This window comes from Sinocyclocheilus rhinocerous, unplaced genomic scaffold, assembly GCF_001515625.1.
Source record: "Sinocyclocheilus rhinocerous isolate Xijiao unplaced genomic scaffold, SAMN03320098_v1.1 scaffold1814, whole genome shotgun sequence".
NCBI classification, from domain to species: domain Eukaryota; kingdom Metazoa; phylum Chordata; class Actinopteri; order Cypriniformes; family Cyprinidae; genus Sinocyclocheilus; species Sinocyclocheilus rhinocerous.
Window position 1 is genome coordinate 1831 of NW_015625999.1, and position 12386 is coordinate 14216.

The window sequence follows — 12386 nt, forward strand, 5'->3', positions numbered from 1 at the left end:
CCGGTCTCTCTCTGTGGTTCCTCTAATGCTCCTCTGTGTGATGAGTGATGGCGCGCAGCAGGGGCTTCTGGGAGAATTATGGCTCTGACCTTGTTATGTCACGGATGTGGCGGCTGTGATAATGGACGGTGTGTGTTTCAGCGCTCAGGAAAGCAGCAGTCTCCAGAATAAACACTTCAGTGTTACTGTGAGGTCAATCGCACCTGTAGTTCACGACACACATCTGACACGCAGAACCTGATGAAGACTGATGAAGACATCTGCTGGATGAGAAGAACATCAATCTTAGATGAACAGCTCCTTTGCAGAGCTTCAAAGTCAGCATAAAATGGAAATTCACCCATTTATTTTCTAAATGCATGTTATAGATCTTATAGTGTAGGATTCATCTGTGCATATCTTTCATTGTTTGGTAAAACTTTACATCAGTTACATTTATTAATATTAGTACTCTACCAATGCATAAGAAAATATCTGTCGATACTTGCATTTCATTGCAACTTTAAAGGAATAGTTGACCCCAAAAAGCATTGCATCAGTGTCTCAGCAGTGAATGGGTGCCGTCAGAATGAGAGTCCAAACAGCTGATAAATACATCACAATAATCCACACCACTCCAGTCCATCAGTTAACATATTGAGAAGACAAAAGCTGCGTGTTTGTAAAAAAAAACTTCTTTGTAAAAACATAAAATTCCTTTAATTCAGCTCTATTGTGAGTCTTGTTTGAGACGTCTTGGACAAGAACGTACTCCATCTTAGTCGTGTTGTGTTCCCACGTTCCCTCCAGTCTCCTGCAGATCTCTAATCTCCTGTCTTACTTCTGCTCTATTTTTACACATCTCTGTCCCATCGCTCTTTAGCAGAGCCCACTGAACCCTGCAGCACACTGGAGAACAGCATCTCAGAGCAGCTTTAATAATGACTGACTGTCCACAGCGACGCTGAAGCTTCGAAACGAGCTGGATTCCAGCAGAGATCACAAACAGAACCTGAACCCCGACAGTGCTGAGGAGAGGAAATACACTACTGTTTAAAAGTTTGGGTTTAGTAGTATTTTGGAATGGTTTTGAAAGGGCTGCATTTATTTGATCAAAAACACACTAAAAAGTGAAATATTATTCCAATTTAAAATAACTGTTTTCTATGTGAATATCTGTTAAACTGTAATTTATTTCTGTGATCAGAGCTGTATTTTCAGCATCATTACTCCAGTCTTCAGTGTCACATGATCTTCAGAAATCATTCTAATATGCTGATTTGCTGCTCAAGAAACATTTCTGATTATTATCAATGTTGAAAACATTAATATTTTTGTGGAAACTGATACATTTGATTTTTCAGGATTCACAGATGAATAGAAAGTTCAAAAGAACAGCATTTATTTGAAAAATAAATCTTCTGTAACATAAATTATTTTACTGTCAATTCTGACAAATACACAATGCAGTTTTTAAATGATAATTTCATTTATTAAGGGAAAAAAGCTGTTCAAACCTGCTTGGCCCTACGTGAAAAATCAATTGCCCCCTCCTGTTAAAACATGAAAGAACTGTGATTAACCACATTATTTTAGAAAGCTGAGTTAAATTTCACTAGCCACACACCCTGCAGGCCTCACCTGTCTCAATTAAGTGTTCATGATTCAACAATAAGAAAGAGACTGGGCAAAAACAGCATCCATGGGAGTACCAACAGTCAAACATGGTGGTGGTAGTGTGATGGTCTGGGGCTGCTCTGCAGCTTCAGGATCTGGATGACTTCCATAATTGATGAAAGCATGAATTCTGCACTCTATCAGAGAACCCTGAAGAAGAATGTCCAGCTGTCAGTTTGTGACTTCAAGCTCAAGCGCACTTGGGTTATGCAGCAGGACAATGATCCCAAACACACCAGCGAGTCCACCTCTGAATGCCTCAAGAAAAACAAAATTACGTTTTTGGAGTGGCCAAGTCAAAGTCCAGACTTAAATCCGATTGAGATGCTGTGGCATGACCTTAAACAGTCCATTCATGCTCAAAAACCCTCCAATGTGGCTGAATTAAAACAATTGTGCAAAGAAGAGTGGGCACAGCGATGTGAAAGACTCAATGCCAGTTATCGCAAACGCTTGATTGCAGTTGTTGCTGCAAAGAGTGGCACAACCAGTTATTAGATTTAGGGGGCAATTACTTTTTCACATAGTGCCAGGCAGGTTTGGACAGCTTTTTTCTCTTAATAAATTAAATCATTATTTCAAAACGGCATTTTGTATTTACTCTGGTTATCTTTGTGAAATATAAAATTTGTTTGATGATCTGAATCTTTTAAGTGTGACATGCAAAAAAATTAAAAAACAGGAAGGGGGCAAAAACTTTTTCACAACACTGTGTATATATACAGTATATATTCATGTTTACTGGCCAATTTATTTTAGTGGATTTATTGTTCATTTAAACCTGAAAATGACTGAAGTTTTAGGATTTTGACACTAAAAACAAAGAAACATTATGGTGTAAAATGATGAATATTTTATCTGTAGGTCAGCAGTAAATAACTGATATTCAGCATCATTTCGAAGCTCTTTTCATTCATTTACATTTATTCATTTAGCAGATGCTTTTATCCAAAGTGACTCTCAGATGAAACTGTTATTCTGATAATATCATTTTGTAATGAATAATTCAGTATTAAATTAGAAAATAATGCAAAATAGCTTTTGTAACATTAGAAATGTCTTTACTGTCACTTTTGGTCAATTGAATGTGCCCTTGCTGAATAAAAATACAAAGTTCTTACTAGCCCAAAGTGTTGCATGGTAGTGTATATAAATCTGTGTTCCGTCAGAAGTGCATTGATAGATGAATCAACACCCAGCTTCTCTTTGATGATGTTTGTCCTCTGTAATGTTCTGAAATATAATTTAATTTGCTCTCGGTGTTTGATCTGAGCGTTTGCACTGATGTGCTCTTTAGTTTATTAAAAGCATCTCGCCTTTATGATCATAGACGAGACGAGCACCAACAAACCTTTGACCCTCTGAGCTCTGTTAAACCGTCTGTGTGTTTCTGCGCTTCCGGATGTTGGTCTTTATATGTCAGAGATATACTCTAAATCAGTGTAAACACATATGTGATGAAGGCTGCGGCTCTGTTCCAAAACCTAGTGAGCAGCCTATGTAGGGAGCAGCTTCATTCTCTTAAATCAAAGGCTGTTCCAGAAATTACTGCAGTTTGGCCATGAAGAAAACAATCCCAAGATGCACTGCAGTGAGTTTGTGAATTTTTATTTTATTTTACACAATATTTGTGTGTGCTGTGTTTTTATATGCTTTCAAGTTGTTACATTAGCAGCATGGAGTTGCTCCCTAGGTAGAGTTTTCGCAAATCACTTATTTTATAAGGGTCCATGTCAGTTGAAATGCTGCAAAAAATGATTTTCTTCCTCAGTGTTTTTGTCTTGTTTTCCAGTACAAATATTGAAACATTCTTAAGTCAAGACACAAGCAAAATGACAAGATATTAAGTCATGATTTCTGAAAAATCTATAAAAATGGAAGTTGGTTTAAAAAAATGCCAATAGGGTCATAAAAATTATGACCATATTGAAAGAGATTTTTTCCTTTTTCTTTTTAAGCATAAACTCACTTCATTTTGATACATTTTTAGAAATAATATGTAATATCTTATATTTTGCTTTTTAATGTATCCCCAGGTAACACATTTAGGTTATTAAACCATTACACAAACATTGTTTTGAAATATTTCTAAAATATTGAAATCTCCAGTTTTCTTGTCATAATTATAACATTAAATAAAGGTAAAAAAAAAATCTACTAAATTTTATTTTTTATATTCTAAGAATGTTAAAATGTCCAGTTTTCTTGTCTGGAACGTTATTTACCATTTTTTTGAACTGCTTACATTTTCAAAACTTGCCTCTTTTTTTTTTTTTTTTTTTACTTTACACACAAATCCAAGAATTGCACACACACAATGCAAAATGCCTCAAATCTCTTGCAAAATGAAGCACTGCACTCAAAATATCACAAACACATCTCAAAAGCAAACATTTGCAAACACCTTTGCCATAATATTAATTCCTGTTAGATTTTTGTGTGTTACATAGAGAATTGTGTGTTGTGTTTTGCAAAAAGTGTTTTATGAAATTGAAAACTGAGTCAAAGGCTGAGCATTAGTGTATGGTTTTGCAGATTTGGTGTGTGCTTCTGCCGTTTGAGTGTCAGCTTTCAGAAATTATGTGACAAGTAAACATTTTGTTTTTAAACTGTTGAAAAAAAAAACTGTAAAGGTTACAAAAACATTTCTTAAAACATTCAACTACAAATAACACATTCCGGGAATGTTGTTCTAAGAATGTTTTCTCTCAACTTTATGAGAACCTATATCAAATATGCATAATGTTGTAAGAACGTGCAATAAACATTACTTTAAAAATGTTTTGTCCTAACATTTATGTAACTTTGAAAAAAGTTGTGAGTACATTCCCTGTTAGGAGGGTCTTGATTGACAAATGCTTAGATATCTGTACTGAAAAACAAGACACAAATACTAAGTAAGAAAATCATCATTTGCAGTGTATGTAGGCAGTAAAGCATCTGATTAGGTTTTGGACACAAATCTAATTCCTCTTTCTCTCAGCTCAACAGGTGTGGCACTCCCTGCTCCATACTACTCTCCCAGTGAGGAGGACGAGAGGCCCTTCATCTGCTCTCTGCCGCAGGATAATGGCATCATGTCGTGCAGTGACGTGCCGGTGCGGCGTGTGGCGGGACATCAGTGCTGTCTGGAAGTAGATGATCTCCTGCACCATCAGGCACTGGGCCTCGTGACCAAGCCTTTCCTCAACGCCAGCGCCATCGCCCCCGGGCTCTGTGTCAACTGGAATCGATACTACACACGCTGCCACACCGGACACAGAAACCCACACAAAGGAGCCATCAACTTTGACAACATCGGATACGCCTGGATCGTTATATTTCAGGTATCTGCTGGAGACTCATTTCCACCGTAGAACTTGTGAAAACAGTCATCCAGCTGATTGATGTTCTTTGTGTTTAATGTGAACTTATTGGAAGCAAACTTCATTTCCAGAGAACTGTTTGAAGTGTTTTTTTTCTTTTCTGCAAATGATGGTGTGTTTAGGTTATTACTCTGGAGGGCTGGGTGGAAATCATGTATTACGTCATGGATGCTCACTCATTCTACAACTTCATCTACTTTATTCTGCTGATTATAGTAAGTACACAAACTCACACAGATTGATGAGTCTGTTAAAAGACCAATATAGAGTGTTTTATCTGACATGCTGATGATTCATTTGATATTGTCATTGGTGCTTCAGGCCTATTTGATGTTCTTTTACTTGTTTATGGATGCATTTATCCTCAATAGATGCATGTAGTCCTATGAAACTTAGCATGTAGTATTCATCCAGCTTAATGTGGGTATCCCATAATAATCCTGCAGATGGTTCTACCTGTTCTGTGTGTTTGATGTGAGACAGGTGTTTGCAATGAGATGGGTTTGTGTTTGCTGTGAAATGAGTGAGTGTCTGCAGTGAGATGAGTGAGTGTTTGCAGTGAGTGTGAGTGTCTGCAGTGAGATGAGTGAGTGTTTGCAGTGAGTGTGAGTGTTTGCAGTGAGATGAGTGAGTGTTTGTTGTGAGATGAGTGAGTGATTGTAGTGAGTGTTTGCAGTGAGATGAGTGAGTGTTTGCAGTGAGATGAGTGAGTGTTTGCAGGGAGATGAGTGAGTGTTTGAGTATGAGTGTTTGCAGAGAGATGAGTGCATGAGCTGTGTGTTTGCAGTGAGATGAGTGCATGAGCTGAGTGTTTGCAGTGAGATGAGAGTGTTTGCAGTGAGTGCTTTCAGTGAGATGAGTGAGTGTTTGCAGTGAGATGAGTGAGTGTTTTCAGTGAGTGTTTGCAGTGAGATGAGTGAGTGTTTGCAGTGAGCGTTTGCAGTGAGATGAGTGAGTGTTTGCAGAGAGATGAGTGAGTGTTTGCAGAGAGATGAGTGAGTGTTTGCAGAGAAATGAGTGAGTGTTTGCAGAGAGATGAGTTTGTGAGCTGAGTGTTTGCAGTGAGATGAGTGTGTGAGTGTTTGCAGTGAGATGAGTGCATAAGCTGAGTGTTTGCAGTGAGATGAGTGAGTGTTTGTAGTGAGATGAGTGTGTTTGGAGTGAGATGTGTTTGTGAAAAGTGAAAGTTTGCTTGTTGAGTGAAAGTGAAAAGTTTGCTTGCAGCGAGACAGTTTGGTCTTTGCAGTGAGGAGTGTGCTTCTCTCTCTGAATCTTTGCGTAACTCCACAGGTCGGCTCGTTCTTCATGATAAACCTGTGTTTGGTCGTCATAGCGACTCAGTTTTCAGAGACCAAACAGCGTGAGCATCAGCTGATGCAGGAGCAGCGAGCCGCCTGTCTGTCCTCTAGCACGCTGGCCTTGCTGGTCGAACCCAGCGACTGCTACGAAGAGATCTTCCAGCTCGTCTGCCATGTCCTCCGCAAGGCTCGCAGACGCACTGCTGCCTTTTTCAGGATGCTCTGCCGCAAACCACCGGAGCAGATGCATATGAAAACAAACATCAACGGAGGAGAGAAGCGCTTCCAACAACATGGTGAGGAGGAGAGGGGGGGGGTTGGATGGCAGAATGAATGGATGGATGGATGTATGCAGCGCTGAGCTCTTCTCTCACTGCACTACAGATGGAGCCACACCTTCCGCCTCAGCAGCCAATCAGGAGACAGAGGAGGAGGCAGCCGAGGAGAAAGACAGGTGCAAGAGGGCAGAGGGGGCGTGCCGGAGGCGGAGCAGAGAGCTGTGGATGGAGATGAGGGTCAAACTGCGGGGCATCGTGGAGAGTAAATACTTCAACAGAGGAATCATGGTGGCCATCCTCATCAACACCATCAGCATGGGCATAGAGCATCATCAGCAGGTCAAACACACACACACACACACACACACACACGCACACGTCTCATAGATGCAGTGTTTTTTCTATATATGTAATGATATTAGTTAAAGCCCAACCTATTTACCTGCTGATATCAAGTGATTTGACTGTCCATGTGTTCTTTCAGTGATTCTTGAATGAGCTGAAGAACATGAGGATGAGTTGATGAGAATCTCTGTGTCTCATCATTGTTTCTGTTCATTATTTCAGTTAATGATCTGTTTCATGCTCTCATTCTGTGTGTGTGTTCAGCCGGAGGAGCTCACTAATGTTCTGGAGATCTGTAACATCGTCTTCACCAGTATGTTTGCTCTGGAAATGATTCTCAAGCTCACAGCATTCGGCTTCTTTAATTACCTGCGCAATCCGTACAACATCTTTGATGGGATCATTGTGATCATCAGGTAATTGCCAGTGAAACACCTAATGCTTTTCTGTTACATTTAAAGTATTTTTAAAGGTTTAATACACCTTAAACCTGTGCACTCATGTAGAAGTTTGGGGTTGGTAAGAGTTTGTAATGTTTCTGAAAGAAGTCTCTTCTGCTCAGCAAGGCTGCATTTATTTGATCAAAAATACAGTAAAAACAGTGAAGTATTATTCCAATTTAAAATAGCTGTTTTCTATGTGAATATCTGTTAAACTGTAATTTATTTCTGTGATGCGCAGCTGAATTTTCAGCATCATTACTCCAGTCTTCAGTGTCACATGATCTTCAGAAATCATAATAATATGCTGATTTGCTGCTCAAGAAACATTTCTGATTATTATCAATGTTGAAAACAGTTGTGTTGCCCAATGTTTTTGTGGAAACAGTGATGCATTTTATTTTTCAGGATTCCCAGATGAATAGAAAGTTTAAAAGAACAGCATTTATTTAAAATAAATGTTTTTTTTAACATTATAAACATCTTCTTTGTCACTTTTGATCAATTCGATGCATCCTTGATAAATAAAAGTGCAAATCTTACTTCAGCTCAACTCTCAGTCTTAGTTTGTATATCAACAAGCAAACATAATCATGTTTTTATCAACACACTTACCTGTAGTTTTGAAAATGCAGCTTCAAAATGAAATTTTAAGTGTTACCATGAGATCTGTGTGATAGAATAATTTCCCTGAACTTCAACAAAACAAACTGACTACTTGAATAACAGATATTTGCGCATAAGAATAGAAGTGCGTTCAGTAATGGCCGTCCCAATCGCAGCGTGTGTGAGATCGTGGGTCAGTCTGACGGCGGTCTCTCGGTGCTCCGCACCTTCCGCTTGCTGCGGGTCCTGAAGCTGGTTCGGTTCATGCCGGCGCTGCGCAGACAGCTGGTGGTTCTGATGAAGACCATGGACAATGTGGCCACATTCTGCATGCTGCTGATGCTCTTCATCTTCATCTTCAGGTGTGTGTGTGTCAGTTTGAGACTAATGGTACCACACTACTGGAGTATTTTTGAATCACACGTCTCTCTCTGTGTGTGTGCAGTATTTTGGGAATGCATATATTCGGCTGCAAGTTCAGTCTGAAGACAGACACTGGAGACACGGTCCCGGACAGAAAGAACTTTGACTCTCTGCTGTGGGCGATCGTCACTGTGTTTCAGGTAAAGAGAGAGAGGCATCCCACACACACACACACACACACACACACACACTTACATTTAGTAATTTAGCAGACGCTTTTATCCAAAACGACTTACAAATGATGACAATAGAAGCAATCAAAATCAACAAAAGAGCAATAATAAGCAAGTGCTATGACAAGTCTCGGTTAGCCTATATATATATATATAGCTAGTGTTATATAAGGCTAGTGTTGAAGGCCTTTTTAACACACACACTCAAATAAAGATGGAAGAGATGTGTTTTTAGCCGATTCTTGAAGATGCTGGGATTGAGTTGGGCAGGTCATTCCACCAGGAGGGAACAGTTAATGTAAAAGTCTGTGAAAGTGATTTTGTGCCTCTTTGGGATGAACAATAAAGCGACGTTCACTTGCAGAACGCAAGCTTCTAGAGGTTCATAATTCTGAAGTAATGAATTTAGGTAAAGGGCTGCAGAGCCAGTGGTGGTTTTTTAAACATCAATGCTTTGAATTTTATGCGAGCAGCAACTGGTAGCCAGTGCAGATTGATGGACAGAGGTGTGACGTGCATTATTTTCGGCTCGTTAAAGATTAATCTTCCAGCGGCATTCTGGATTCATTGTAAAGGCTTGATAGAACTGGCTGGAAGACCTGCCAAGAGAGCATTGCAATAGTCCAGCCTGGACAGAACAAGAGCTTGAACAAGGAGCTGTGAAGCATGTTTTCACACACACACACACACACACACACAAATCTCTCCTCACACGTGTGTGTGTGTGTGCAGATCCTGACTCAGGAGGACTGGAACGTGGTCCTGTATAACGGCATGGCCTCCACGTCTCCTCTGGTGGCTCTGTACTTCGTGGCTCTGATGACGTTTGGGAACTACGTGTTGTTCAACCTGCTGGTGGCTATTCTGGTGGAGGGATTTCAGGCTGAGGTCATTTCAACCGCTTCAGTGCTTCATTGATTAGACGGTCTGATTCAGTTTGATTCCTGGAGCTGCACATTGATTCTAAACAATGAATCAGAACAGTTGAAATGAATTATTTTACTTTTAATACCTTTTGATAATAATAACTCCTGATTTGTAGATGGAGGCAAAACGGTTCTTCAGTTTTATTTGTTAATGTTAGTTAATGCATTATCTAAATTGTATAAGTTTTTTTTATTTGTTTCGTATTCGTCATCCTTTCCTATCAAAATGCTTGCTACGGATGCGAAAACGCAGAAAACAAAACCTGGTCCGAATTTTTTTATGACGGACGAAAGTTTCGGAGGCAGTGTGTAAACGTGATTGACACAATGTGAGGTCGTACTTATTTTTTAATGTGTGAAGATTTCGGACGAGAATTTAGTGCAAAGACCTTTAGTAAGGTATTTGTTAACTTTAGGTATGGGGTTTAAGATTAAGGGATCTAAAATATGGTCATGCAGAATGAGGCATTAATATGTGCTTTACAAGTACTAATAAACAGCCAATGTGCTAGTAATATGCATGCTAATAAGCAACTAGTTAATAGTGAGAATTGGTCCCTAAACTGAAGTGCTCCTCTTTATTGGTAGAATAAGAGAGTTGCAGCAAGCAAAATATAAATAGTTTCTTTATTGGGAAAGACATAATGTAGTTGTTTCTGATTGGAATTCATGCTGTTCAGGGAGGTTTGTGCAGCTCGTCACATTCATCCTCACCAGACTCTCTATTTCTGTAAATCTATTTCTGTAAAAAAAGTCTCTTTGACTTTGTGAAAACACTTAGCCAGCTGTTGTTTGAGTGCTGTCCTGTTCTTCATGCTGATGTGAGCCGTGTGTTTCAGGGTGATGCCAATCGCTCGTACTCTGATGATGATGATGATGAAGGATCTTCCTCTAATGGAAGTGAACAGCACAAAAACTCGCTCACATTCTCCGGTACGATCCCTGCACATTCACTCTCATTACATAATCCGTCAACTATAGTCAGCTCAATGCCGTGATTCATTTGTCACGAATGGATACAAGTTGGTGGGAAATAGATGAGCAGTTGAATCATGTTGTACTTACCTTAGTGTAGATGAAGTCCATGAAACATTGAAAAACACTGGATTTTGGAATGAACTGCGCCTCTTCCATCAATGTGTCTGACTTGACTTATTATTAATGTGATGTTGATTTGGACTCATATTCAAATCTGTGCACACTGATTCCCGATGTAAAGCCAATCTGATTGCAGAAAACACTTTATGTCCTGTAAACATCACGTATGAATCTACTCAACCAGTGTTGTTGCTCTTGATTGAGATGTTAAACAGACTTGAGCTGGTGAAATCTGAGCGTCTTTTATTGTTTAATCCTGTGGGACACTTTTGATGGACTGTTAATCCTCCAGTTTCTGAGTTTCTGTGGCTGTAAAGGGCGAGAAACTCCACAGGAACTCATGAAGGAGACATTAGTGTCATCTCCAGAGAGCTTCACAGCGTGTGTTGATGGCCAGAGATCTGCTCTTGGCTTTGGATGACTGCTGTTTCTTTCCTCCAGATCCCAAGCTGTCGTCTCTCACTCCTAATGGGCATCTGGATCTGGCGCCGCTGGCGGAGGAGAAGACCAGGACTGACTTCTCCGAGGAAAACCACCGGAGCAGAACCATCTGCCTGGGCAGGAGATCCTCGTCTCTGGTCAGTCGATGAAGAAATCAATGCCATCACGTCATGTGTGTGTTTGTGTGTCTGTGGATGTAATGAGTCCAGGAAACATTAGTGCAGTTTAATATTTGGAATTAGAAAATCCCTCAAGCAGAGACTCGTCTGAGTGTGTGTGTGTGTGTGTGTTTGCGAGATACCAAAATTCTCTTGATAATGTGCGATGGACGCTCAGCCAAGGCTTTTGGGGTTTCCATAGCAACCCCTCTTTTAATTGAAGCAGCCGTGTGTATCGAGAGAGACGAGCGTGAGCTGCTTTGGGTTAAATATAGTGTGTTGAGCTGTTGTTCTTGAAGTCACGTGCCGTCGAACAGTCTTTGGGAACATGGTAAAACACGGTAAAACCCGTGAATATTCAGACAGAAACGGTTTGCACACTGCATACAGAATGAAATGTTTCTTGCTGCATTAATCACTCATCCTAATGATGTCGAGTCACTAAACGTGACATCTGAACTGTGTCACTTTATTGATGAGAACGCTGAGGTTTCACGAGCATCATGTCAAAACGAGAGCTTGACGCCGGAGAACACACGTTTCTATGGCAACTGCTTTTGCCGCTCATGCTGCTAAAAATTAGCGAATGCAGTCAGATCGGAAAAACCATGACTGCAATTACCACACACACGCGACTGCGTGAAGTTAACTCATCCGCACCGCTTAAAGACTCTTTAGGAGCCAGGGGATGGATTCACAAAACATTCAAGAATAAAATACTACCTAGCTGGAATTTTCTTCTTATTTTCTTTCTCAATAAAAAAGTTAAGAATATTTTCTTTTCCAAAACATACTTCTTAAGAATGCTCTTATATTTTCCATTAAGATTGTTCAAATTTTTTGAAAAGAATCTTCTTAAAAGCCATTTTAAAATTACTTCTTAAGTTAGGATAGCCTCGTCTTAAATCCCTAGAGGTAAGATGTTGCTTGAATTTAAAAATTGTACAATTTAAAATGAGGAATTTTCAAATTAATTGCATTAAAACACAACATTATAATACTTAAAGGGTTAGCTCACCCAAAAATGAAAATTAGCCCATGTTTTACTCACCCTCAAAGCATCCTAGGTGTATATGACTTTCTTCTTTCAGAATCCAATCGGAGTTATATTAAACATTTTCCTTGCTCTTCCAAGCGTTAGAATGGGAGTAGGTGGGTGTTTTTGTTCAACAGTCCAAA

General features: G+C 39.6%; 1 protein-coding gene across 1 annotated transcript in view; it reads left to right on the plus strand.

Moving 5' to 3' along the window:
* Positions 1 to 1779: 1779 nt before the first annotated feature.
* The window catches only part of LOC107706663 (voltage-dependent T-type calcium channel subunit alpha-1I-like), a 43991-nt gene continuing 33384 nt past the window's right edge, over positions 1780 to 12386 (plus strand). The window contains exons 1-11 of the mRNA XM_016510454.1: positions 1780 to 1826; positions 4640 to 4982; positions 5144 to 5236; positions 6312 to 6615; positions 6704 to 6936; positions 7207 to 7358; positions 8165 to 8350; positions 8434 to 8551; positions 9317 to 9472; positions 10350 to 10443; positions 11050 to 11186. Coding sequence (XP_016365940.1) covers positions 1780 to 1826; positions 4640 to 4982; positions 5144 to 5236; positions 6312 to 6615; positions 6704 to 6936; positions 7207 to 7358; positions 8165 to 8350; positions 8434 to 8551; positions 9317 to 9472; positions 10350 to 10443; positions 11050 to 11186 — 1863 coding nt within the window. The remainder of the gene's footprint in view (positions 1827 to 4639; positions 4983 to 5143; positions 5237 to 6311; positions 6616 to 6703; positions 6937 to 7206; positions 7359 to 8164; positions 8351 to 8433; positions 8552 to 9316; positions 9473 to 10349; positions 10444 to 11049; positions 11187 to 12386) is intronic.